We start from the raw sequence: 24,862 nt of genomic DNA on the forward strand, positions 1-24,862 counted from the left end.
TGCGCGCCATGTGCATCCTCCATTCATATCCTGATCTCTGCCGCTTTTCTAAGTCGGTTCATGACCGCGGCGGCAATGTCGTCACCTGTCTTATCGTCGATACCCTCCACATATATGACCTCAACGCCTTTCTTATCGAGCTCTCTTAGTGCTGAGAATAGGCCTCTGGCAACATCCTCGGTCTTCGCACCAAGGTTGATCTCCCAAACTTGGACTGCCTCGGGCTTCACAATGTAGTGGTCGGCGTGGGGTATCTGGTGCTGGATGACAGATCGCAGAAGGTTCGAAAGGCGCGACGGCGAGTCGTTGGCGTCTAAAGAAGCGGCCGTGTCCGGTGAAGCGCAAATTCCTGGTCCATTCGCATCCGATGTCTTCACCTTCTCGGCGCCCAAACCCAACACTTTATCCCAACCCTTGGTCCGAATGATGCCAATGCGCCTCTTGCTCTTGAGCTCGTCCGATGTAGGTTGGCTCGCGCCTGCCTCAAATAGAAGGACCGACGCCTTCGGACTATAGTGTCTGTACTTCATTCCAGGGGCGCGCGGTTTGCTCGAGTCTTCCGCTTGCTTATCCTTGTATCCGACCACTACGTTCTCCCATCCTAGACATTGCCGTAGTTGTTCCACAGTGACGCCACCCGGCCGCAGTATCGCAGGTGGGCTCGATAGTCCGTCTATGACTGTGCTTTCAACTCCCACTTCGCATGGCCCGCCATCGATTATCAGATTTAGCTTGCCGTTCAAGTCGTCGTAAACGTGTTCCGCAGCGGTGGGCGAAGGTCGTGTGGACGCATTTGCGGATGGTGCGGCGAGTGGGCGACCGCATAGCCGTAACAAGGACAAGGCGATGATAGAACGCGGCATTCGTGCGCCAAAAGTCTGAAGACCCGCTGTCACCTCTGGTGCGAGGATCGAATTCTCAGGGGCCGGTAGAATGATAGTAAGCGGTCCAGGCCAGAAGCGCTCAATCACCGGCCGGTAGATATCCGGTATGGGGTCCTTTCCAGCATCCTTCCCGTCTCCTACGACGTCTAGTTTGCCCAAAAGCAGCGCTCGAAGCTGAGGTAAAGAGTGTATATGGACGATCAAAGGGTTGTCGGCTGGTCGTCCTTTGCTCGCGAAGATCTCCCTCACCGCCGCGCTTCTTGTCGCATCCGCACCAAGTCCGTATACGGTCTCTGTTGGAAAGGCTACAGGGATGTTCGTATTCACAAGCTCCTCCGCTGCTTGCTTCAGTGTTCCGGCATTAGCCTCGCCCTCTGTATCGTCGTATTCTATGTCCCATTCGTCGATTAAGTCCTCTGACTTCTTGAACGTGATTTTCCCCAGTTTCTGGGGGTCCACGCGCCGAACGCTAGTTTCAGGCATCTTTGCGATAGTATCGTGTTTAGTTGCGGTGTTCACAGTAATCGGCTCGTAGAGTTTGGAGGCGGCGGGCGTGAAGAAGGTATTCGGTCTTCTCAGCGTGGTAATCGGGACGCGGTGGGGCTTTGATGCAGCGACTTGCACCAAAGGTCGTATTGGAGCGATATGGGGCGAGTGTTTCGTGAATTTGACATTTGGTATGCGGGGATGGCGAGTGGGCATTAGAGTGATGACTGGTGAAAGCCAAAATTTCTCGGAACGTTGTGGGGCTCAGTTCCGATGCCACGCGACGTCATGCCGGGAACGAACGCACCTGACGCGCTCGAGACTTTCACAACGACAACACCAACCCAGTTGTGCTCAAATGGCAATATTTGACAAACGACGCATGTCCTATCGTTCTTTCCCTCCTTATCTACCAAAGGTGTTCGTCATCGAACCATAATTCTGACCTAGTTGCAGCCCTTTGTTCTCACCAGAACCAGAGAACGTAGTGGTATTTTGATGTGTCGCAGCGATAGCCTTTTGCAATGCGCCTTGCATCTGTTCGTCATCCCCGCCCAAGGCGTCCTTCAGCAGAGTTGAGAGCTCCGGTTCGTTCGCAACAATCTCCTCTACGTCTTCGTTGCACAATCGCTCCCTATTCTTCTTGATACCATCTGGAAAAGCGGATATAAGATCGTTGACTAGACTGGAAATCGACCCAACGAGGTCGATGAAACCTTGCCGAGAGAACAGCGCCCATTTCGTCTTCGCGTACAGACCGTCTTTCGTCTGGGATGCTTTATTGGTTCTCCCCAGAGCCAGCTTGTTCATCTTATCACACAACCTCCTCATGCGATCGCTGAGTTCAGGTTCTGATGATCTTCTCTCCAGATTTTTGGCCTTCTCCTCCGTTACCTGAAACAGCTTGATGATATGCTCAAGCGTCCGTTGCGCAACTTCTTGCTCGTCCGGAGAGAAATGGAGAGGGATTTCAGCGTCCGTGTCTGTAACACCCACGGCACTGCCCCAATGAGAGAGCCGAATCTCGGATAGATGGAGCCTGATGCGGTATGTCTCGAAGTCTTGGCCGAAATCTTTGGCTACACGAACGTACTGAAAGCATTCAAGGGCGTTGTTGAAGAGTGCAGCAATTCCAAGAGCACCAAGTGTAAGCCCAGCTGCTTCTGCCATCTTGGGATGTGCTAAAGCGATTGATAACGCAGGACGACAAAGTTGTGACGCTTCTAGTTATAGATCTCAGCGCAGACCATCACATGGTTCTAGCAAACTGTATCATCATCACATGTTCACCGTTGGTAGATGGTTTCCCCATTCAATTAATACGCCTAGAAGAAGGGAATCATATCAGAACATACATTTGGGGTGTTTTGATCGAAAGCTACACGGCCGATGTGTTACTTCTTCATCTTGAGAGCCCAGTCATCGATGACCTGAACCACATCTGCATGGCCTCCTGCTTCAGCTCTCATGCGTGCATTCTTGCCCCCCTTATCCTTGGTCTTAGGCCTGGCTCCGTTTTTGAGAAGCAGCTCCACGATCTCTGCAAAGCCGTTCTCAGCCGCGATAATGAGTGGTGTCTTCTTTTGTCCATTAGTACCATTGATCGCTACTCCTTTTGCGACAAGCAACCTCGCAGCCTGAAGGGAACCGTGTTTGGCCGCAACATGAAGAGACATGCTCATATCAACGTCTCGTTGCAGGAGGAGTTCGAGAAGGCTTGCGTCGTCTGTCTCGGTAGCGGTGAGAAGCATGCTATTCGTCGGTGTTGCGCCTCTCTTCAGCAGCATCTGCATAGTCTCGTGGTCCTTGAAAAGGTCTGCAAATTCGGTCATTCTCCAAGAACCATACTTGTCAAAGCGAACCACCAAGTCCACATTCGAGCCGAAGAAATCCAGTAAGAGCTCGAGAATAGAGAAAGATACTCCATAAAACGAAGCCACAAACAGGAACTTCTTTTCTCTCTCGCTTTCGTGACCAACCGTCTTGATTTTTGGTAGGAGAAATCGGATCACATCTTCATGGCCGCCGCTAATCGCTGCTAACAAGCCGTAGTCCAGGTAGAGATGCAGTGCTTTGGTTCTGGAGAACAAAATTTCTACAAGATGCTTACTGCCTCCGAAGCAGGCTGCGACGAAGGCGGGTGTAGGGATTCCGAAGTACTCTGACAAATCTGATGCCGGACTGAGCTCATCTGGGTCGGCGCCAGCGTCGAGTAGTACCTGCACAATGTCTTCGAGACCTTGGCGGCACGCATCCCAGAGTGCCGTTTCATTCTCGCATTGTCCAGTCGAAGGATTGTATTGTCTGATGTTTGGACTACCCCCACGACCAAGAAGATACTTCAGAACGCTGACATGACGCCCAGTGATAGCGTCAAATACTGATCTATCGTCTACGGTTGCGCCCTGATCACACAACCAAATGACCACGTTTTCGTGACCTCCGAGGGCAGCGTAATTCAGTGAAGATTGCCCTATTGGATCCAAGAAGAGGTTTATGACATCGGAACGCGGTATATCGGGAAAGGTAGAGAAGTAAACGATCCACGGAAGCACGCCTAGAGCTGCCGAAAGATGCGTTGGGTGGATGGTCTGCCTCTCCTTGAGGGAAGGACCCGTTTCGGGATCACCGAACTGAGGAGGCAATTCCCATTGAAATACAGGATACATTGCCGCTCGGGAAGACCACCACCAGCCGGCGTATGCCATGCCACCTTGTTTGAAGAAAGTGCCGACTCTGCTTTCTAACAGATCCATAGCCAGGCCTTCTGACTCTGCTTTGATGAGCCTGACATGGGTTGGCCAATAGATCGTGGCGTATGATAATAGAGGAAGCCGCGTATTTGTATCTTCATCATCACAGAACCAGTACTTTTTATCCGAGAGATTATTGTAGAGATAATCCAAGCACGTGTGCGCAATTTGGTGGTGTACTGCATCTGCTTGACAGAAAAACGGCCGAATGTCGGAGTCATCCGCCACGCTCGACTCAAATAGATGTTCCTTCAACGAGTAATGGACCAGGTCGACCGTAGGCGCGTGAGTAGGATCGGGGTTATGTCTGATGATGAGCAAAGACCTACACCATGTGATACGATCACTGAGTCTCTGCTCCACTGATATGGTTTCTGACCCACGGATTTCCAACACCGCTGCTAGCTCCGCTAGGTTCATGGGTCTCATCGCTTGTGCCACCCAGTGCAGCAATCTGATACATTCCGAGCGATATTGCGGATTTGGATGTACTTGGTGAAAAAGTCGGTTATAGAGAGGGACAAGTCCGGTAGGGAACTCGGCCAACGAACTCTCGATCTCTGTAGGCGTCTCTTTGACTGACAATTCGTCCATTACGCAACCAATCCAAAGGAACGAGTTGCCCGAGCGTGACTGTAGGATTTGTTTGACTTGGTCCTGTAGCGCTCGTGTGCAACCGGGCACTTGATCTGCCATTCCAGCTACTCGCGCATCGATGAATCTCGTGATACTCTCGTTGTAGCCTGGGTCTTGTATGGTGTCTAGGTCGATCTTAGACGCAAAGTCCATGCTTGTAATATTCCGACTCGCAACGAGAATCCTCACGTTTCTCATATCTTTGTCGGAGCTATCGGTATGGAGCTTGGACAGCTTCTGTGCCAACCAACGAGCTGTTCCATCGTCGCACTCATCAAGCCCGTCGATCAGATACACCAGACCTTCAAGCCCCTGCTCGTGCAGTAGCTCGGTAACGATTCGCCAAAGGGCATCGCGCGACTGCATCGTAGCCTCAGCTCTTCGGTCCTCCCGAACGTAGGGGTAGACCTTGCTGTGTAGACCTCGTTTTTGGTCGATGATTTGATGTATCAAGGTACGAAGTATTGCACATACCGAATTGCGATTCGCATCCCGATGGTCGCAGAAGAAGTAAGCGAAGACATGATTGCGATCATTGCATTGTTTCTCGAGCAAGCCGGTGACATGAACTGAAATCATTGTTTTGCCTTTTCCAGGTCCACCTGCGATCCATAGTGTTCTGGATGATGACCCATCCAACCAATCCGAGAAAGTGCGGTCTTGCCAAATCCAGTCGCATGTGCCAGAAACGGGGCTACCCTTAGTGTTCACGACATAATCGCGGTCGATATCAGGGTCTGTCACCCAGAGCGCTTTGGTACACTTGTCGAATCGCTGCTCATCGGTATGGCATCCGGACTCGTGGTTGATATTTCCGAAGTTCTGGCCTACCATGATACCATTATTGATATTGGCGATTAGGTTCGCAGTGTTTCGTACCGTCATGTCTGCCATGGTGGTGGGGCGACGGGCACGATCTCCTCAGTGACGAGTCATCTTATCTTAAGGTCGCAGAGGACAGCAAACACAAGACCTTACACAAACCTCCTGTCCGTTTGCTAATTTAGAACCACGTATGTCAACATGTAGACATGTTGAATCATCTTAAGAGTGACTTTGCATGCTGCACTGAGCGGCCCAGACCGTAATTATCCTAAAGCCGTGTGACCTATGAAGTTAAACGAAGGCCAGGACGTGAACATGTTTGTGTAGTTTCAAGCAGCAGTATACTGCTACATAATGTGAACAATAGTGTGTGGGAAATACACTTGCATTGCGATTGTTTACCGTCTTACTCAGTCGCGTGGTGCCTGCGTTCTAAGACCAGCACATTCAACAAGCGAGAGTAGTTGCAAGTGGCGCATCAAAGGATGAGAGTCTACACCGATCGTGTCACACTCGCTCTTTCTGCTTGTTCTTTGCTGCCCAACGAACGGGCAGCAAGCCGCCTTCATCACTGATGCAGGTGGACCTACATGAGCACCTAGCTAGTCAGCCATCTCCCCGTCAGACACCACTAAATTGAGTACATCAAGACCAGGAAGCTGCCAACTAATATCACTGAGTAAATCCCAAAGACGTTTCCCAAAGGCTCGCATCACGAAAAGCCTTTCCGTGTCCTGTAAACATAGGAGAAGATTCGGCGAAGTTCCCGAGGTTCTTGCCGTAGTAGTACTGAGAAGATATGCGGGGATGGCTCCATAGCCTCGGGAGTCTTACGGACGTACAGGCAACGGCGATAGACCGCATACACTGCCGAACGCTTGGTGCTGATGTCTTTTTGAGTGACTGTTATTAGGGACCGAACATCTTGCCAAGACTTAGTGCCGTTTACACTTTGTAGTATTTGAGATTGGTGGAGAATGCGTGGGTAGTGACGATTAAGTCTTTCAAGAGTAGGAGGCCTGTATGGTGGCGAGGCTGACGGCACTTGCAGGCCTTGCGTGCATCAAATTGCCCAGACTGTGGGTGTGGACGAACCTTCTCATCGCATAGTTTGAGCCTCGTGTTCTTGCCGGATGTTGCCACGTTCGTCGTCCTATGGATAGACGAGGTTGAGAAAAATGCTCCTCTACCTATGGAACTCGGTCGTATGGGAATGCCAAAATGACTGCACTGCGACGCGACAAACTTCCCCAAATGGACTGGTTATCGAGTGGTCGATGCAAGACAGCTCACTGATGAACTCATGGCTACTGGTGAGCAGTAAGCAAGACTACTGATTGGTGAGATCTTCTTCGGTAGTTGTTCGGCAACTGAGGGTTATCCGGTACACTTTCCCCTGAAAACTACCTAGGTAGATTACTAATTACTCATTATCTGGAGAAGACGGCGACGCCATGTAAGGGTCGCCGGCGCAGGGCGCTGTTGCTGGGACTATTAGCCAATAGCATGGTTCTCGTATGTCAGAAGTGCCAGTCGTGGATCTTCCCAAGCACCAGCCGGGCAATTTGATGGTCGATCTGAACCACGGAATGAACGAGACCCGGGGTAGTTTCCGCTAGCGTCGCGCTAAACAACGATTTCGTCGAGCTTATCTCTACACTTGCGCTGGACGCCACGCCGCTCCGTCATCTTGATCAGATTCACACGGTGCCTTCCGTCTATAGCGCATGTTGCCAGTGGGTCAAACGGACTTGCGTCTTGGAGTCTATTCACATCTTGACAGGCAGTTTGCGGAGTTCCACGGGGTCTGTCCGCCAAGTGCCACTTTTGGCGTGCCAACAATGAATATTTTTTCATCAAAAAAAGAACTAAAGTCATCTCCAGGCTCCGGACAAGCGGACGGTAATAACAAAAAAGAAGTTGGCTAGGGGTGTATCGTGGATGACATCCATCATTGCTGGGCTGCACCGCGCGGGAACTACCCGACGTAGCACACTGAATTGTTTCCCATCGGATGATACATCCTCCAGTCCATTTCGCGTCAAGAAGACTTCTGTAATCCACGTCAAAAGAAATTGAAAGCTGTGTAGGAGACTACTAGAGGATCTTCGCAACTTCACTTACACTCCCCGCAACAGTCATGACTCGCCGTGGTGCTACTCTAACTTGGATCTATCCCCAGTCGCCTCTTAAGAGAACACTGCGAATTCCCAGCACCTCCTTGTCTAAGGCCTTTTCACTGCTACATCGGCATGACTAGGCAAACAAGAGGGTCTCGAAGGGCACTCTGTCATTCCTGGACTTCTTTCGCAGCCAACTCAGGGTCTGACTATACTGCTGATCACGGAATGGCATCCGTTGTCCTTCAATAGCGCATTGCCGCTCGTAGCTCCAGTCTTGGCGACTATACCCCAGCCATGTGAGCCTTGCAGATCGACGTGGGCGATTACTGTCTTGGGACGGTTGTTCGACTACCCCAGACAATGGATTATGGTCGCCACCGAGACTGTTGGCTGCACACTGACAAAGTAGTCCATGTACTAGCGGATCAACCATGAAAAGATACTCGAATTCGTTCGAGACCAAAGACACCGGCTATGAGGAGCGTTGGGAGTGACCCTTAACTCCACAGTGGGGAACTTACGCTAGTCTGCAGCCGTGGATGCAAAGAAATATAAGATAGACGAGATCTGCTCACTATCGTCAGCATCTCTTCACCCTCCATCACTGCACTACACAATGTTTGCGAAGACGTCCCTCGTGCTCCTTACCGGGCCAGCTCTGCTGGTCTCAGCTTTCCCCGAGATAGCTCGTATGGTCGCTGAGAAGCGCATCCAAGAGCGTCAAACAACGCCACAAATTATCGAATTCCCAGAATACCCAGGCACACCCAACCACGCTCTCTTCAACCAATTCGACCCTGCCCTCCAACTCGTCAACACATCTGGCGAGCACGAGTGGCGAGCCCCAGGCAAAGGAGACATCCGCGGTCCTTGTGCCGGCCTCAACGCCGCCGCAAACCACGGCTACATCCAGCGCGACGGTGTTGTCGATGCAGCAAGCATCAACACCGGTCTTTGGCAAGCTTTCGGCCTCGACAAGACAGCCACCATCTTCCTCGAGACCGCAACGGCCTTCTTCAACGGCGACCCCATCTCCGGCCGCTGGAGCATCGGTCCCCATTCAGACAAGACCAGCTCTCTTCCTCCACTGGTTGGTGACCTCCTTGGCAACGAAACAGGAATCTGCGCATACGGCCATCTAAGAAGTGAGGGCGATGCCAGTATCACCCGTGGCGATTGGCTCGCACCTGAGATGAACTCCAACTGCCGCTCCTACCCGCAATACATGCAAGAGCTCTTTGACCTTTCCAACCAGCGCGCAGGAGGTCTGATCACGCCCCGCGTTCTCGCAGAGCACTCCAACAACCGCAAAAAGCACAGTATCGCTACCAACCCATTCTACTTCAGTCCCGCGTACGCTGGTGTTGCATTCACCTTTGGCGCACACATGTTCGCGTACCACTTGCTTGCGAACCACAGCGCTGAGGCTCCCCGCGGATTCCTGACGCAAGATGTATTCATGGACTTCTTCAGCTACAAGCGTGACGCCAGCGGTGCGTTGACGTACAAGTACGGCTATGAGCGTATCCCAGACAACTGGTACAAGCGCCACCCGCTCGACCCATGGACGCTTGCAGACATTGGTGTCTCGACCGCACAGCAATGTGCCGCGTACCCGTTGAACTGCCAGGTCGGTGGCAACACGGGCGCCGTCAACAGTTTCTCGGGCGTCAACCTGGGTGACATTACTGGCGGCTTCATCAACTTCGCAGAGGACTTGAACGACCCCAAGAAGATGGGCTGCTTCATCGCGCAGGCTGTGCAGGCGGATACCCCGTCTTTCTTGAGCAAGCTTCTAGGAGGTGCTGCTCTGACTGCTGCTCTGGCGGCTGTTGACAGTCGTCTTGGGCCGGCGCTGCAGCCGCTTAAGGATCTAGGCGGCGGATGCCAGGGCGTGCCGGCGGGCAGGAGCATGTTCGACTATGGCATAAACTTCCCCGGTGCCACTCTCGAGACCGAAGGCCCCAGGTCTGGACAATAGAGTTGGTCTGTAGGGTCAGGTGTAGATAGCTCATAGATAAGAGCATTAGTTGTATCAAATTACAAATTCTTTAGTTCAATACCTCCTCTGATATTTACGGTGAATGAAAACTGTGAGGCGCATTAGCAAGACTGCGGGTAGCACGGGAGCGAGCAGCATCTGCTTCCACGCTTTTTTGTTTGTTGAGCACACTCGTCTCGCAAAGCGGTAGAAGTGTTGACAGAGTACATCGTGAAATCACCCAAAAGTAAAATGCGGTCCTGTCTCAACAATGATCCAGATCAGACCCGCCATACGTGCGCAATGGACAGAAGATGTGAGCAGAAAGGAGGTATCGCGGCCGCCAGAACTCGAGATTCCAGACCCACACTCTCCCCATTCCCATTGGCCCTCCGCGGCTCCTTGGACGGCCTAGCCCCGCACTAGTTGGGGCTAGTGCGGCGGCATCGCTGAACCCTGAATCCCCATCCCAACTTCCTCAAAACTCCCCTTCCGAGTCGTCCCACCCCTGCTATCGCCCTCCCATATCCAGCGATAGCAAAAGCTTTCCCCAATCATGCCTTCTGCAGCCGATATCCTCAGCGATCCTGAAATCGCGCAAGCATACGAAGACGTGCGCTCTGACAAATCCGAGACCACGTGGCTTATCTTGAAGGTACATCCGATAATGCGCCCGAAGAGTTTTGCTCACCGAGACGTGATCGAAGGCGTCAAGTAAAAAAAACGTGAGGGATCTGACGGCTGACCATCCTTAGTATGCATCCGCGACTTCAGATAACCTCAAACTCGCCGGCACAGGAAGCGGCGACATTGCCGAGATGACGGAGAGTCTTGGCGACGACGAAGCAGCATACGCCTACGTGCGCATGAAGCTAGGAAACGACGAGTACAGCGAGCGCGTCAAGTTTGCTTTTGTTGTTTGGCAAGGTCTGTCATGTCCCCTGCCTCGATGTCGACATTGCTGAGACGTCCATAGGACCCCAAACAAAGGTGATGCGCAAAGCCAAGATGAGCTTCCAGAGTGGGCAGGTCAAGCAGGTCATCCGTACCTATGCTGTGGAGATCCAGACAGGGGATAAGAAGGATTTGGAGGAAGAGGCTGTGACGATGAAGCTTAGGAAAGCTATGGGTGCGAATTGTGAGTATACGTTTTGCTATTTATGTTGATGGAGGGGCGTGCGATATTTGGTACAAGGCCAGCACATGATGAAAGAAGGATGTGTGTACTAATCTTTTGAACAGATGATCGCCAGAAAACAAACTACTAGAGTGTTTTATGCCATACGTTAACGAATTAATCCGACTCCACGAGTCGACCAAAGGAGTCATATTGTGGTACCACATCGCCTTCGATGCCTTGCGTCTTGCACAATCCCAAAAGTCGCTCTCTAGGCTCGTCCCCAAGCCAGTACCCCGTAAACAACTGGGTTCCCACGTCATATGTCAATTTCCTTAGCCGCGGTGTTGCGGCCTTCCACTCCGGCTCTCGATCTTGTACCCATTTGCAAGAGTCACCCTCGTGAGAGATAACTACACTCGAGGCTAGTATTTGACCCGCAAGGTATTGTCGGAAGATGGCCATGGCGTTGAGATCCTCAAAGCGCATTCCGAGTGCCTGATACGCAGAAAGGTCGTTCGTGATTGTCAACGTTTCGAGCGTCGGAGGGAGATGTTTCGCTAGATTTGGCGTATTATTCATACCAAACAGCACTGGGAATGACGTAGTCAAAGTGGTAAGAACGGGGAAATCGTGTAGTGGGCCCAGGCCCTCTCTTAGAGGTTCCGCAGCGTCGGTTGGGGGGTCATCGCTACCATCGTTGTTATAGTGCTTGTAACGCACAGTCAGATCGGTAAGCGTGTCGCGAATATGCCGTAGTGTATCCCTCAAGATCGACAAACGGAGAGGTGGGTGTGCTGGATGCAAACAGCAATCGTACTGGAAGACCTTGACGTTGGGCGTCTGCCTGAGCAGGTACTGGATAGTAAGGGGGTCCATCGAAGAGGGAGTAAGGCGGAGAGTCGTCAGTGTTTGCGATAGAGGAGGTGTCTTTAGTGGCCACTCGAATGAGCCGTCCACTCCGTCTGCCTCGTCCCATAGTCCGCCATAGTCATCATAGTTGCCCCCTCTTAATGAGCACGTAACAATATCGAGCGACTCTATCGCCGGCAGATAGAAAAAGTGAAGTAAAGCCTCTTGCCGGATCCAGAAACTACGCTCCCACGTTGCGGCCGCCCCCTCCGTCTCTTCCAAGGTAACGCATACAGTTTTCAAATTGGCAAACCATAACGGTTGTCCGTCATCTGCTTCTGACGCTGCAGCATTCTTCACGATGGCATGCCTCATCATAGTAGGAAACCACGGGTTACCCAAAAAGAATCCCCACTCCATAGTCAAAGATTCCAAATGCGCTTGACATGTGCCGACGAGAAGTGCGATCAATACGCGCTGGGCCCATCCACGGTCCCCGGGCTGCATCCCTCTATCCCTCACAAGGACCTTGAACATCTCGTTCTCCCACTCTTTATCATACCCATCGCACTCAATGTCTGGGAAAATAGTGTCGGCAAGGTCTAAGTAGCCGTACTCAACACATCCCTTGGCGCAGAACTCCAGTCTCTTGATCAGCAGGATGTATTCGGGCTTCTTGGTGAGCGTGCGGATCAGAGACTGTATTCTAGGCGCTTTCTCAGTTCTTCTTTGCATGCCGCGCTGCGGTCCTCTGGTTTCTTTTGAATAGGTGTTGTCCCACGTGAGAGTGACGGTGTGGTACGCTGCCGGTATGGCGACGGCGTGGAGGGCCTTGCATGTTTGAGCTAGGTTGATGATGGCGCGGCTACCAAGATCGGCGAGTATGAAATCGAGTAGTTCAGCAGGAAGCTCGGTGATTGATGCCATCCTGATTTCTTCGAGAAAGAGTGAGGGCGAGGTATAGGCGTGAAGGAAGACGGAAGGTGCAGACTCGGATATAAGGGAATTAGGCAGCCGTGTCAGTGCGCGACTTCCAAAACGGGTCGCCTTGTTGACTCGCATAGTACGCTATCGTCATTCATGATCGTGAGACCGTGTATCTATATCCATATATCCAAGCATATTATGCAGCATCTATAGCGAAGGCTTGTTCATGTGCGGAAACACATGTCCTAGCCCACCGCCGGGGTCCGTTTTCGTCTCGCTAGGACTCGCCCTTGACGCCGCATCGACTGTTGGCTGCAACTCGGTCGGAGAGTCGTCTTTGTCCTTATCATCCTCCTGCTTCCTTGCTAGCTTGTTATCGACGTGGTTCTCCAGCCATTTGTGTTCCGCTTGGTTCAACCTCAAACTCTCTTCCACGTCGCGCGTGAGCTTGTCGACCTCGTCTTCCAGCAACTCGTCATGGCTCTTCTTGACTGTCTCCTTGGGTGCCACGGGTTCCTCAGCAGGCGCGGTCGTTGCCCAGAGCGCTTCCAGCTCGTCCGTCCAACCGCATGCCTCTGCCAACTTTCTCACACCACTATCGCAATCCTCCAGCAGCAGAACATCATCTGGCCGTGTTCCCATATCGCCGACCCTCTCTGAGTTTATGAGCAGACGCGGGGTCTCGTCTTCGCAAAGTTGCGGTAGCGAAGAGAAAGGAGCTACGCTGAGCGACGTGCCCATGACTATGCACAGGTCGGCTTGCGCTGGGAGGCCTCGGTTGTCGAAGAATGCGGACGGTAGTTGCTCTCCGAAGAAGACGATTTCGGGCTTGACGAGTCCGTCACATAACGAGTCGACGCAGCGAGGCACCGATTTGTTCTGGATGGCTTCGTTCATGCGCTCCTTTGGGTATGACTTCTTGCAGTCGATGCAGCATTGCCTGTCTCGAATCAGTATTGATTGGAGCCTGTAGAAGAAAGCCTACTTACGTCGCAAAACTGCCATGAGCCTCTATTATCTTATCGCCGGGGACTCCAGCCTCGCGCTCCAGGCAGTCAATGTTCTGTGTGAACAGCTTCAGTAGCAGCCCTTTCTGGTAGAGCAAGCCTATGAAGGAATGTGTTATCGTCGGCCTGAACTTCCCAGGGTATAGTTCTTGGGCGAGAGAGTAGAACGGCTCGGGCGTTTTGCGGAAGAAATCGATGTCGAAGACGGCTTCGGGGTACGGCAGATTCAGGCGAGCGAGATTGGCGTATAGACCGGTTTCTGGTGATCTGAAGTCTGGTATGCCTGCGGAAGTACTTATGCCCGCACCTGTCTTCCGAATGTCAGCACGCGTCTGGCCATGCTGACGCGCTGGAACTCACCATGACGACAATCTTCTTCGCACGCCCATCCTTGATGTATTGCGCCAGAGCCTCCAAGGTACGCGCCGATAAGGTCTGAGGTGGCGCATTTGGGTCTACAACCCGTGACTCGTCCTGTCCCATCCTGCCTCTTTTGCCTTTGCCCTTTCGACCTTTTTCAGTGTTGCGCCACGGCTTGTTCTGTTGCGCCTGTTGGCGGTGCGCTTTATGTTTGCGTCCTATTTTGAAGGATGTGAATGCGCGATTGTAATAAAAAAGACGAGAAGAACGTGTGACTGTGATGGATAAGGCTGTGGGACGTATGACAGGCGCGTATTGCATGCCGTGGTGGGCGCCAGTGCCCCACGGAAATTATATCTCGGGAGTCCGGCGGAGGTGCTGCGTCATGGTCATGCAACGCCAGCGACGCCTCCTCACCAAATGCTCCCACCGACACCACACACCTCACGACTCACGGTGCGACGCAAATAGTTGAAACATTGCTAGTCGATATGTAATACCTCAATATATGTAAGCTACTTGAAACACGGCCCCAACTGATACAAGCACTCTTCATTGGGACAAGTCCCCGTAACCTCCTCTCCCGAGCAACTCACGTTCGCCACGACTTCCTTCCCATCAATCGCGTCTTTCACATCCTTCAACCGGTTATCTCGAGCGCTTCTCTCGACAGTCTCTCGAATCGCCATGCAATCAAATTTCCCCTGATCTGTCGTACCCGTGAACTTGAGCACGACCTTCATATGTGCGACTTCTTTCCCTTCTCCGTCCTTGACGCTCACTCGAACATACTCCGGCGCGTTACACCACCTCAGTATCTTCTTCCTCGCCTTGAATGAAAGGCAAAAGTTTGGGTTGCAGCCGGGGCAGATCGTAGACTCCTGGTCAAACTTGTAACAATTCTTCTCATCCTCGCCACTCTTCTGGAAGGTATCTGCGATCTGAGCGATGAAGGCGTTCTGTAGCGATTTTCCGTCGTACTTGACCCCTCCTTCGTTTTTACCCGGGATGTAGTCACTCTCAACGTTGACTTCAACGAATTTCGTTTTCTTTTCCACGAAACCATTTTTGTCAGGGTACTCTATGTTGTCAAATTTGTCCTTCTTGGTTTTGCAGGTATTAGCGCCAGTTTTGTCGTCGTCGCAGCGGTTCTTGAGCGTATCGGTCAGGCCTTCGGATATGTAGCGACCGTACCATTGGCCGACGTGTTGGCGTTGGTTACTTATCTCGATTGAGAAGGTATTCGGTTGAGGACCTGAAGTGGGACTTGAGGTGGGAGAGGGTAAGGTCGCCAAGGTAGTACTAGGAAAAGATGTCGATGTGCTGACTACATTGGACATAGAGATGAGGGTCGAGGAGGTAGTGGAAGTACTGTTTGACCAGGCTGATGAAGAGCTGGTAAGGACAGTCGGGGAAGTTGGAGTCGGCTCTTGCGTTGGAGTCGTAGAAGATGAGGTCGCTGTGGCGATACTTGATACTGGTGGTGGGCTGTATGTTACCCAGGTTGGTGGTTTGCTCGCTGGTAAGTCAGTTCAGCATTACGCATTGGTCTACTGAATGGCACTAACTTGCGCCCTTATTTCCTCCCGCGCTTCCGACGAGCAACGAAAAGAATGCTACGCCAGCGTAGTACTTCATCTTTGCAGTAGTCGAAATTCGCATCATGGATCACTCATTTTCGAGGGTTGCGAAGATGCTGTGATGTGTCTTGAGAAGATATAGCGACCTGTCAGTTCAATGTCGCAACCCGTCAAGTTCGTTACGTGAAGTTGGTGGTCAGGAATGTATCGCTTGCTGCTCATCCATTCCATCATCGCGAAATTGTTGATCAATGCCTCAGCGTCACGGACTTCACGCTGTAGAATCTGCATGGATGGATGGTTACGTCAATCTTCATTATAGGGTGGAACTACCCCATTATCGCAAAAGCTAGAACGAGTCTATCTGATAGACTTATTCGTGTTCGAACGCCTCTGAAGCCTTCCGAGGTTGTCGTCACCCAGCTCAACCTGTGGCATGACGAAGATACGATGAAGAGATATACTCAAGTGCCCTTTCCCCCCTTGCTTAGGTACACTCGCAGAAACAAATCCAGCTAGGATGAGATCCGAAGGGTCAGAAGGGAACGGCCCTTCCGAGATCGCCGCGCGTCGAGTCATGGACACTACGCCCCGCCACTAGCTACACCACCGACCAAACTCTCGCACAAGTACAACAGCTATAACAAAACACCGCATCTTATAACGTCGGAACGTACTACAACAATGCGGTACAGTCAATATTTCTCCAAGCTGGAAGTTCCTGTGGCCATCGCTGCTTGAATATTGGTAAGGGTTATGATTTATGACCTCCGCGCCTCACCGCTAGGTACATAAGCGCCCTAAAGCTATACCGGAAAAGGACTTCCTTTCTCCATCGTGGGAACGGTCCGAAGCACTGCGAGGTGGTTCCAATAGGCTCGGAGGTTTGGCACGTCGGCTGTCCCACTGAAACCGCGTACTAGTCGGCAGTTATGCTGGTCACTTCAATTCCTTTCGTTTGTGGTTGCGTTGCTCAAGGAGCATTGAACACGCACGACCTATTAATTTACTACGACACTTCATCCTACCAGCAAGTACTCACAAATCAGCTACCATGTCTCTCAAGGACAAAGTCATCGTCATCACCGGAGCTGCGTCAGGCATGGGCCTCGAAACCGCCCGCCTGTTCGCCAGCAAAGGCGCCAAACTCTCGCTCGCCGACGTACAAGAGAAGCCATTGAAAGAGCTCGAGTGCGAGCTTCAGAAATCGGGTTCACAAGTTATGACCCAGGTCGTTGACGTGAGCAAGCGTGGCGACGTCGAAAGCTGGATCGCAGCCACAGTCAAAAAGTTCGGGAAGCTGGATGGTGCAGCGAACCTCGCAGGTGTAACTGGCCGACAAGGCGCCGTCGCTGGTATTGAGGAGGTTGAAGATGACGACTGGGACTTCGTCATGGCTGTGAATGTTACTGGGTTGAGAAACTGTTTGCGCGCTCAGGTGCCGCACATGAATGAGGGTAGCTCGATTGTCAACGCGGCCAGTATCCTGGGCATCATTGGTGCTCCAAAACAGTTGGCGTATTGTGCCTCCAAGCATGCCGTCGTCGGGATGACAAGAAGCGCAGCGAAGGAGCTGGGGCCGAAGAATATTAGGGTCAACTGCTTCTGCCCGTAAGTTAACATGTTGAAACACAATTGGTAGGTATCAACGCGCTAAATCCGTCCAGAGGACCAGTCGATACTCCCATGTTGAGGAAGGCGTATGAGATTCGAGGCGCACCAGTCGACTACTCTTTCCTTCCGCTCGGAAGGGAAGCACATCAAACGGAGATTCCGCCGCTTATCGAGTTCCTCATTTCGGATGCGTCATCGTTCATGACTGGAACTGCCACGCCGATTGATGGTGGGTGGTATTGCTAGATTCAGAGCGAAGTTTTACACATGCAGCCAGGCTTTTGATGCGACCAGGTCGAGGCTAGTATGATATGAGTAGATTGAAGAAGACGGAGAGGAAACGGATTATAGCATTGGTTCATGCATTGTAGCATTCAGAATTCCAGCTGCAGAACTATCAGTGATGTCTTCCCCCCGAAACCTGTACCCATGTCGCTCATGATTTATTGATCTCCAACATGTAGCCCGTCCAAGTATCTAACAACCCGCATCACGTACGGGTCGCAATCGTGAGACCAGGCTCCTTGGGGCCACCATGGGCTCACATCTCCGTCGCTCCAGAAAACCTGAATAACGAACCATGTCGCGGCCTCTTCTGCCCAGACATCGACGTGTGACCAAAATGCTGGATAAGGATCACCTCGAGAGTCTGAGCAAACCAACTCAATGGTCTTGAGTCGTGTGTTGAACTGACCTTGATAGCGCAATTGCTCGAGCCAGTCGACCACCGAGACATAAGGCGCCGTAATTGTGAGATATTCGAGCGAGCGAGGGAGCAACTGGTGTATAGGGACGGATTGATGCTGCTGCCCCAGGACACCAAAGTCAGCGCCGAGAAGTAGCATTTGCGGAAGAGATAGCAGGGTCAGCGCTTGGAAAGCACAGAAGCTAGAGAATGGGTCGACGTAGTGCAGAAAGCTCGAGTCAAGGTCTTTATATACATCAATCCACAACCCGGTCAGAGTTCGTGATAGTGAGGTCATCCGCTTCAGTACCACGTCTGCGTGGCCTTCTCCCGGTGTTCCGATTATGTCAATATTCTCGTGGTAGCGATCCGACTCCTCGTCATCTTCTGCAAAGCTGTAGTCTGGGTTGTACCACTGGTTGTTAAGGTATAGCTTGACTTCGCGCAAGCTGGGATATAGATTGGAGGAAACAAAGCAGTCTTCGAGTGCCCGACACGAATCGATAGTATTCGGGCTTAGCAATAAAGTAGAGACTTCCAATACAATGTTCTGCACATTAATACCGGGCGATGGTATTTCGTTCTGGGTCTGCGCTCGTTTGAGATCAGGACGGCGGCACTCGTGTGCTATCTTGAGGGTCTGCAGTCTCGGTAAAGAAATCCAGCTCGATGCTATATCGTAACCGAGATAATGAAGCGTCTGTAAGCGACACAATCCAGGAATGATGGTGAGATCGAGTGGTAGAAGAGCCGCCGAGTCGGACGACTCCTCAAGGTATCCGAAGAGCCCTTCCAGGGGTTGGCAACGGTAGCGATAGTAGCTATCATAAGTGGAAGCGGTAGTGAAGCCAGCGTTAGACAGGAGTTCAATAGTCAGGTTTCGCAACTTAGGGACGATTGTGAGTATGAGTCCTGCCCACGCTATGCCATCGCCTGCTTTCAACCGGCGCATCCAGTCCCCAACGCGATTGGCCCATGGAGCACTATGGAGCCCAATCTCTCGAAGACAGCCGGCAGCATAACTCATAGCGTCAGGATGAACGATGAATTCAGCACCGCCCTTGGATGCTGACACTGAGAACAGACGGACTTTCGAAGCCAACCGAGGGTGATGAAGCAGTGTTTGAGCAAATGTGAAAACGCGATTTCTCATGGCGATGGGGTTTTGATACTCGTTGCTGTAGGGCCTTCCTATCACGGGTGCCTCGTACAGTATGTCTTCTGCGGTGCTCAAGAGCTTTCGGCATGTCGATGCTAGACTGTAAAGATCGGACTGGGGAAGGTAACGGGCAACGGAAAGCAGGAGCTCGGATGGTAGATCCTCGAGGTTCGGCATCATTCGCGAGGTCTTGTTGCCAGGGTTTGGTGTTTTGGTATCGAATGGCGAAGCGAATATGGTTGATGAGAGGTATTTTGTGTCACTTCAGATTTGTTTTATCTCGCCCGGGCGAGAGCCCTTTTGTTAGCGCAGGAGCCTGGGTGCTCCTCATCTGTGCACGGACCGATGATTGTGCGACCAGCGTTGCCTTCCATTACTTACACTTGGTGAGTGACGTGCGGACGTTTAGTTAGCCGCTGCTTCTTTAGTTGACCCCCTTCGTGTCAACTGATCGTGTACCTCCGCTCTCATCCACCAAATCTCACACTGCAAACTCTCCACACCATGTATCCTCCAGGCCTTTCGCGCTTCGAGATTTTACCCAACGAGCTCAAGCTTCTTATCATCAATCGCATCGACACCAGCAGCCAAGCTTCTTTAGCGCGTGTATCGAAGACCATCCACCCTGTCGTCGAAGAAGTGCTCTACAAATTGGTCTGGATCGAGAAGCCAAACACCACGATGATCGTGTTCCCTATTGCGAGCTTCGTAAGAACAATCCTATCGCGCCCTGACTTAGCGCATAAAGTAAAGCAGGTTACCGTAGGGGTCAGTGGATTACAAGTCTATGCCGATCTGGACATTGAAGACCTTATAGGCTTCAACATATAATCTATCTTCACGACCCCGCACGTTGAGATGAATAGGATGACAACGCCAACACACCACATTCCTCACGCGTTCGGGACTAGTTGTTCGGAAGACCTTGCTAAGTGACGAGAAGGCGGTTATGGGCAGTGATAGACGGCCATGTGGCTGGGAGAGTGCTTTCAGGATCTGTTTATTCTTGCTCTTTTCCATCATTATCGTACAATACTATCTCCTAACCCCAGCCATCTTCTTCACCAACGACTCAGACATGGACCTCACGCCCTAGGTTCCTTCCCACCAATCTGATCACTCTCCCTGACAAAACCCCCCTTACCCTGCCCAGGCCGAATAACCTGTCCCTGATTCTCCTGTTCCGCCGCCCACTTCTTCAGCGTATCCAACCCCACACTCTTCAACGCGCTCTCATGCGTCGACTCCAACTTGACTTTCGGCACCTCACCAATACCCTTATCCGCAGCGCTCTTCCACGACGAAGCTTCGAGGCAATATCTTTGTCCTGGCCCCACACCGGCTTTTCGCAGATCGGTACCGTTTGAGGTGGAGAAGTCGAGGAAGCTGTTGGTGAGGATGGCGGCGATGGGGTTGCTGCTTGTGCACATTCCGGCGTTGATGGTGGAGGGGAGGTTGGAGGGGGTTTTGGACTCGGCGGAGTGCTTGTGGAGGGGTGCGTTGAAGACTGTGCTGTGTTAGCTAGTTGGTTATGATGGGAGTGTAGAGATGAGTTGACGTGCCGTTCTTTTGTGTGACGTCCATCTTTCCTTGTTGGTTCTTGCCTGACATCTTGAGGGAGTGTTGATTGAGGTTCGTGAGATTTCAAGAGTTTAGTATGTGGTTGTAATCTGGAAGAAATGCTTCCTGCTGTGGTATAGTTGGAGATTTGGTGAACGCTGGAATTGGTATATAGTCCCTAGATGTAAGTATCAATGCGATCAAAACTGACGTCAATTGAACCCTTTTGTTCCTGCATTTCTACGCTTTACTCGCTTCGCTCAAGGCACGATCCAACAATGATGCCTCCATTACCTCCTCCGATGAATGTCTTGACGTCAGCGATATCTAAGCGTCAGAGCGTATTTCGACGTCGTAGCATACTTCCATTCGAAGTGTAGACGCATATGTAAAGGCAGACTTCCTTTTTGGAGCTCGGCGCCTGGACAGATGTAGTCGCATACTGTGGTTGGAGATTCCTTCCTCAGACACCCTTCCAACACAACCCATGAGTTTGCGCTAGTACCAATCAATACTAGCGTCATCTTCACATCCCCGACCGTGCGCATGCATACACACCCACCTTGCACTGCATTTCGAACCACCACACCACCCGTGGTAGTACTGCATACGCATTTATTCACCCACCTCCCCATGGTCACACCGCTCCTCCAAACTCTGGGTCCTTCTCCCTCGTCACTTCGGCCGCGCAACACAATACTTGGCAAGCATCACACTGTTACAAGTCGGCCTTTCACAAACACCGACATGCCGACAGCAGCCTGTGCACTCGCCCAAACGCTCACTCCCTCACTGAACCATGACCATCGGCCAAATGCAGAACTAGCACACAGCCTCGCACACGTGTTCAAATGCCATGGCGTCCGTCACCGAATGCGAAAGTGACGGAGACCCAAGTCAGCCAGTCCTGTTCTCTTTTGACCGAGGACAGGCCGCATGATGGCAAGTGCCACGCCGTCATTTGCCTCATGAACTTAACAGATTAGCCACGGCTAGATGAATCGATTATGAGTGGGGACGACGGCTCCATCTGAGTCGTTTGGGAGATGACGTCGACCTCGTCATCTCATCGTGCCGCGTTCTATTGCCAATTCCTCATCTCACGACGAGCGTTTGGCGAACACATACAGTAGTAGTCCGCCGGCAGTTTAGCGAAGAGGATCAATAACGGTGTGGAAAGGTACAGGGCACATGCCTGCCTGAGCACTTCAAACCCCTCAAGGGAAGGAAGAACGCATAGCCAGTTCAATGCAGCTGCAGGTCGATCGCAAACGTAGTGCATGGTCTTTTTGAAAGAAGAATGCAAAAAACAAAACCTATAACGGCGGTCACGAACGACGATCTTGCGGCATTGATGCCGATGTAGTGTATGTGCGGAAAACGCAAATGTTCGCATGGTCGCAATTGCTGAAATGTCAATTGCGGGGAAATTCACTGCAAAAACTAAATTGACTTGCATGGAGTAGAAGGAAGAAACGCAGGTTGACGTCGCGGATGGCTGCATGCTAATCTAGGCCCTTAGGCACGACGATCCGGGGAAATGCGCGGGTACGATGGTGTTGGAGTGCATTGGACCCACGCGTGATTGAACGTGCTTATATGAATTATCTGTCTATCAATGCATTTGAACTTGCTAGGCTGATATCGGTGTCCAATCATGCCTTGTATGCGCAAGAATCGAGCCTCAAAGCCTCTTCTTCCTCTGCCACTTCTTGTCAAGAAACGCTAATCCTCCATGTGTCATGTACCTTGGTTCAGCGCATCGGAAGGTTGATCTGTTGTCCGGCCACGTCGACCAAGAAAGAAACCGAACAGGCCAGCAGCCTAAATTAACATAGAAATCTACAAGATAGGTAACCTAGCGTCGATGTAGGCCCTAGACCTGTTTGGCTTATTATCATAGATAGGGTGCAGCCACTGCAGCCATCTAGCCTTGCAGCCTCTGCCGAATCTCAGCGACGACGTTCCGTATGCGCGGTTCCTTGACCTTTTGCTCGGCGCGGGTGATGGCATCGCCTATCTGTAGAATGTCCCTACCAGCCTCGCAGAAGTCTGGACCTAAGCACAGCAAAGTGCCTGTAGCCACGAGCGCGCGATATACAGCCTCGGAATCGGTAGCTGTAGTGAGAATCTTGGATAGATCGTCGAGCAAAGAAAGCGCACGGTCCGCGTTGTTCTCGGAGTTTAGCAGTACCGAGTAGTTGATATAGAGTGTAGTGAGCGCGATGATCAAGTTTCGGTTCGTCGATGCTAAGAAGGGCGAGACCAGTGGGTGGATGTTATCAAACTCTGTGCTGGCAAGTAATCGTCCCTTTTCTGTTTGGAGCAGATTGCTGAGACACCGTATAGCCATCATTGTGTTGTTGGGCGGTGAGGATTCCGTGAAAACCCCTGATTCAATAAGGTTTGGTAACAGACTTTGCTCAGGCGACACTAGGAAGGCTGCCGGTTCCTCGAAAGCAAGGACAAGCCGTAGCAAATCTAAGGCGGGCAGACGCTTCTCTGCCGGCCACTGTGTTGCGGCTTTGACAAGGAGCTCCACGCCTGTAATGTCAATGCCCTTGCCATTTCCCTGCTCCAATGCCGTGACGGTCGCATTCAGCTGCTCCACGTCGGGCGGATTCAGCGAGATGCCCTTCTGTCCATCGGCCACAAGGGCCTCGTTGAACTCGGTAAGTTTCTTGAAAATGATCTTGTGGTTTCCTGTCGTGATGGGCAGGTAGTCCTTTTGCGGGAGTATCTTAGCGGCCGGAGGTGCGGGTGGAGGTTGGGTCGCGACTTGATTGGCGTCGCCGGGCCGATACCGTGCTTCTGAGCCCCACGGGTCCGTTCCCTGCGCACTACTCTGACCTAGTGTAGCACCCTGTGTGTTCTGAATAATGAAGTTGGCGACCTGGTCGAGGTACGTGAGCGGCAGCTCGTTGTCTTCGATGAACTTGCGCGCAGCTTCGTAGTGGTTCTGATTGAGGTTGTAGGGTAGCTTCAGGGGAGGCTTGCCATCTTCGATATCGACATCGAAAACATAGTCGTACTCTTTGCCAGCGTGCGAGATCTTGCGTCCGCCGCTGCCCGCCGAGTCGACAACAGTGCCAACGTTTACCCACTGATTGGCGGCTGCAGACCACTGGTATGCGGACACGTTGCCGTTCATCTCCTTGATCATCTGGACCTGGCCCTCCTTGGTGCCGGAACGTTGTGTAAGGAACTCAGGACCGGGCAGTTGCTCCTTGTTGATGTCTCCCACCGTTTGCTGTGGTATCGAAGAGCCCTTGACGTCGTCGTTGAATTGCTGGATCTCGGTTTCAGCAGCGTAGCGGGACTGGTCACGGGTAAAGACGCGCGCAAGCTTATCGCTCGCGCCAGTGACAATATCGCCGTTCTCGCCGCATACAGCTACTGTCCATACGGAGATAGCTGGGTGGGTGATGGTCTGGATGCACTGGTTGTTTTCCCATATGCGCACCGTCCGGTCTTCGCCGGCACTCACCAGGCCACCATTGGGAAGAACGGCAAGCGAATAGATGAAGTTCTCGTGGCCGTGCAGCTCAGCCACCTGTTGTCCGTTGAGTGTCCATAACCGAATGACGGCGTCGTTGCCAGCGGAAGCGAACTGGGCACCTGAGGGATGATCCGGAGGCAATCGGCAGAGAGCGCGCACGACTTCAGGTGCTTGTATTGACCGCACCGGGGACGTGGAGCCTGAGGTGTGGAATATGCGGATCTGGTTGTCTGCGCAGCCGGTGATGATGGTGTTGCTGTCGTAGGCGAGGACGGCCCATACAGAGGCAGAGTGTCCCTGCAGCACTGTAGATTCGCCCCACTTGCCTACTTCCCACAGCCGTGCCTCCATGTCCCAGCTGCCGCTGACAATGTATTTGCCGTCCTCGCTGACATCCAGCGCGCACACATTGTTGCCATGTCCGATCAGAAGAGCGTCGGCGTCGTCGTCGAGGTTCTTGCTGGGCCGCCGTACGTCGATGATTTGGTCTTTGCCGCCTGATACGACCAGGCCTTCGGGGAAAGAGGACGAGGGTGGAACGATAGCGAGAGAGTTGACGAACTCTTTGCCGTGTGTCTTGATGGTGCTGTCCCATATCGGTGGGCTTTGTGACTGCTGTGCCCAGACCCGTACTGTGAAGTCTCGCGACGCAGAGACAATGGAGGAGGGAGATGGGAATGCTACGCTGCGGACCTGTTGGTGGTGTTAGTCGTTGCTCTGCACAGTCTAGTAGTTTGCCTGTAGTTATAGAGAAAGCTGCACGTACATCGTCTTCGTGGCCGCGCAGAGTGGCTGATAACTTGAAGTCGGCCAT

At 52.1% G+C, this 24,862-nt stretch overlaps 9 protein-coding genes across 9 annotated transcripts; 2 read left to right on the top strand and 7 right to left on the bottom strand.

Moving 5' to 3' along the window:
• Positions 1-23: 23 nt before the first annotated feature.
• Positions 24-1,586, bottom strand: J4E84_009714 (uncharacterized protein; the record flags this gene model as incomplete). The annotated part of the gene is made up of 1 exon (XM_049392275.1): positions 24-1,586. One exon carries the CDS (start codon positions 1,584-1,586, stop codon positions 24-26), a length of 1,563 nt encoding a protein of 520 aa, XP_049240037.1.
• A 189-nt stretch (positions 1,587-1,775) lies between these two features.
• J4E84_009715 (uncharacterized protein) lies at positions 1,776-2,540 on the bottom strand (the record flags this gene model as incomplete). The annotated part of the gene is made up of 1 exon (XM_049392276.1): positions 1,776-2,540. The coding sequence occupies one exon, from the start codon at positions 2,538-2,540 to the stop codon at positions 1,776-1,778; it is 765 nt and encodes a 254-aa protein (XP_049240038.1).
• A 224-nt stretch (positions 2,541-2,764) lies between these two features.
• J4E84_009716 (uncharacterized protein) lies at positions 2,765-5,653 on the bottom strand (the record flags this gene model as incomplete). Its single annotated transcript, XM_049392277.1, has 1 exon — positions 2,765-5,653. The coding sequence occupies one exon, from the start codon at positions 5,651-5,653 to the stop codon at positions 2,765-2,767; it is 2,889 nt and encodes a 962-aa protein (XP_049240039.1).
• A 2,670-nt stretch (positions 5,654-8,323) lies between these two features.
• Positions 8,324-9,688, top strand: J4E84_009717 (uncharacterized protein; the record flags this gene model as incomplete). Its single annotated transcript, XM_049392278.1, has 1 exon — positions 8,324-9,688. The coding sequence occupies one exon, from the start codon at positions 8,324-8,326 to the stop codon at positions 9,686-9,688; it is 1,365 nt and encodes a 454-aa protein (XP_049240040.1).
• Positions 9,689-10,982: 1,294 nt separating this feature from the next.
• On the bottom strand, positions 10,983-12,584 carry J4E84_009718 (uncharacterized protein; the record flags this gene model as incomplete). The annotated part of the gene is made up of 1 exon (XM_049392279.1): positions 10,983-12,584. The coding sequence occupies one exon, from the start codon at positions 12,582-12,584 to the stop codon at positions 10,983-10,985; it is 1,602 nt and encodes a 533-aa protein (XP_049240041.1).
• Positions 12,585-12,791: 207 nt separating this feature from the next.
• Positions 12,792-15,589, bottom strand: J4E84_009719 (uncharacterized protein; the record flags this gene model as incomplete). The annotated part of the gene is made up of 6 exons (XM_049392280.1): positions 12,792-13,524; positions 13,574-13,902; positions 13,952-14,140; positions 14,548-15,122; positions 15,283-15,466; positions 15,572-15,589. 6 exons carry the CDS (start codon positions 15,587-15,589, stop codon positions 12,792-12,794), a joined length of 2,028 nt encoding a protein of 675 aa, XP_049240042.1.
• A 996-nt stretch (positions 15,590-16,585) lies between these two features.
• On the top strand, positions 16,586-17,391 carry J4E84_009720 (uncharacterized protein; the record flags this gene model as incomplete). The annotated part of the gene is made up of 2 exons (XM_049392281.1): positions 16,586-17,142; positions 17,199-17,391. The coding sequence occupies 2 exons, from the start codon at positions 16,586-16,588 to the stop codon at positions 17,389-17,391; spliced, it is 750 nt and encodes a 249-aa protein (XP_049240043.1).
• Positions 17,392-20,074: 2,683 nt separating this feature from the next.
• On the bottom strand, positions 20,075-20,600 carry J4E84_009721 (uncharacterized protein; the record flags this gene model as incomplete). The annotated part of the gene is made up of 2 exons (XM_049392282.1): positions 20,075-20,501; positions 20,548-20,600. The coding sequence occupies 2 exons, from the start codon at positions 20,598-20,600 to the stop codon at positions 20,075-20,077; spliced, it is 480 nt and encodes a 159-aa protein (XP_049240044.1).
• A 1,876-nt stretch (positions 20,601-22,476) lies between these two features.
• Positions 22,477-24,862, bottom strand: J4E84_009722 (uncharacterized protein; the record flags this gene model as incomplete). The annotated part of the gene is made up of 2 exons (XM_049392283.1): positions 22,477-24,741; positions 24,815-24,862. The coding sequence occupies 2 exons, from the start codon at positions 24,860-24,862 to the stop codon at positions 22,477-22,479; spliced, it is 2,313 nt and encodes a 770-aa protein (XP_049240045.1).

This window comes from Alternaria hordeiaustralica, assembly GCF_023758085.1.
Source record: "Alternaria hordeiaustralica strain BMP 2776 chromosome Unknown scaffold_31, whole genome shotgun sequence".
NCBI classification, from domain to species: domain Eukaryota; kingdom Fungi; phylum Ascomycota; class Dothideomycetes; order Pleosporales; family Pleosporaceae; genus Alternaria; species Alternaria hordeiaustralica.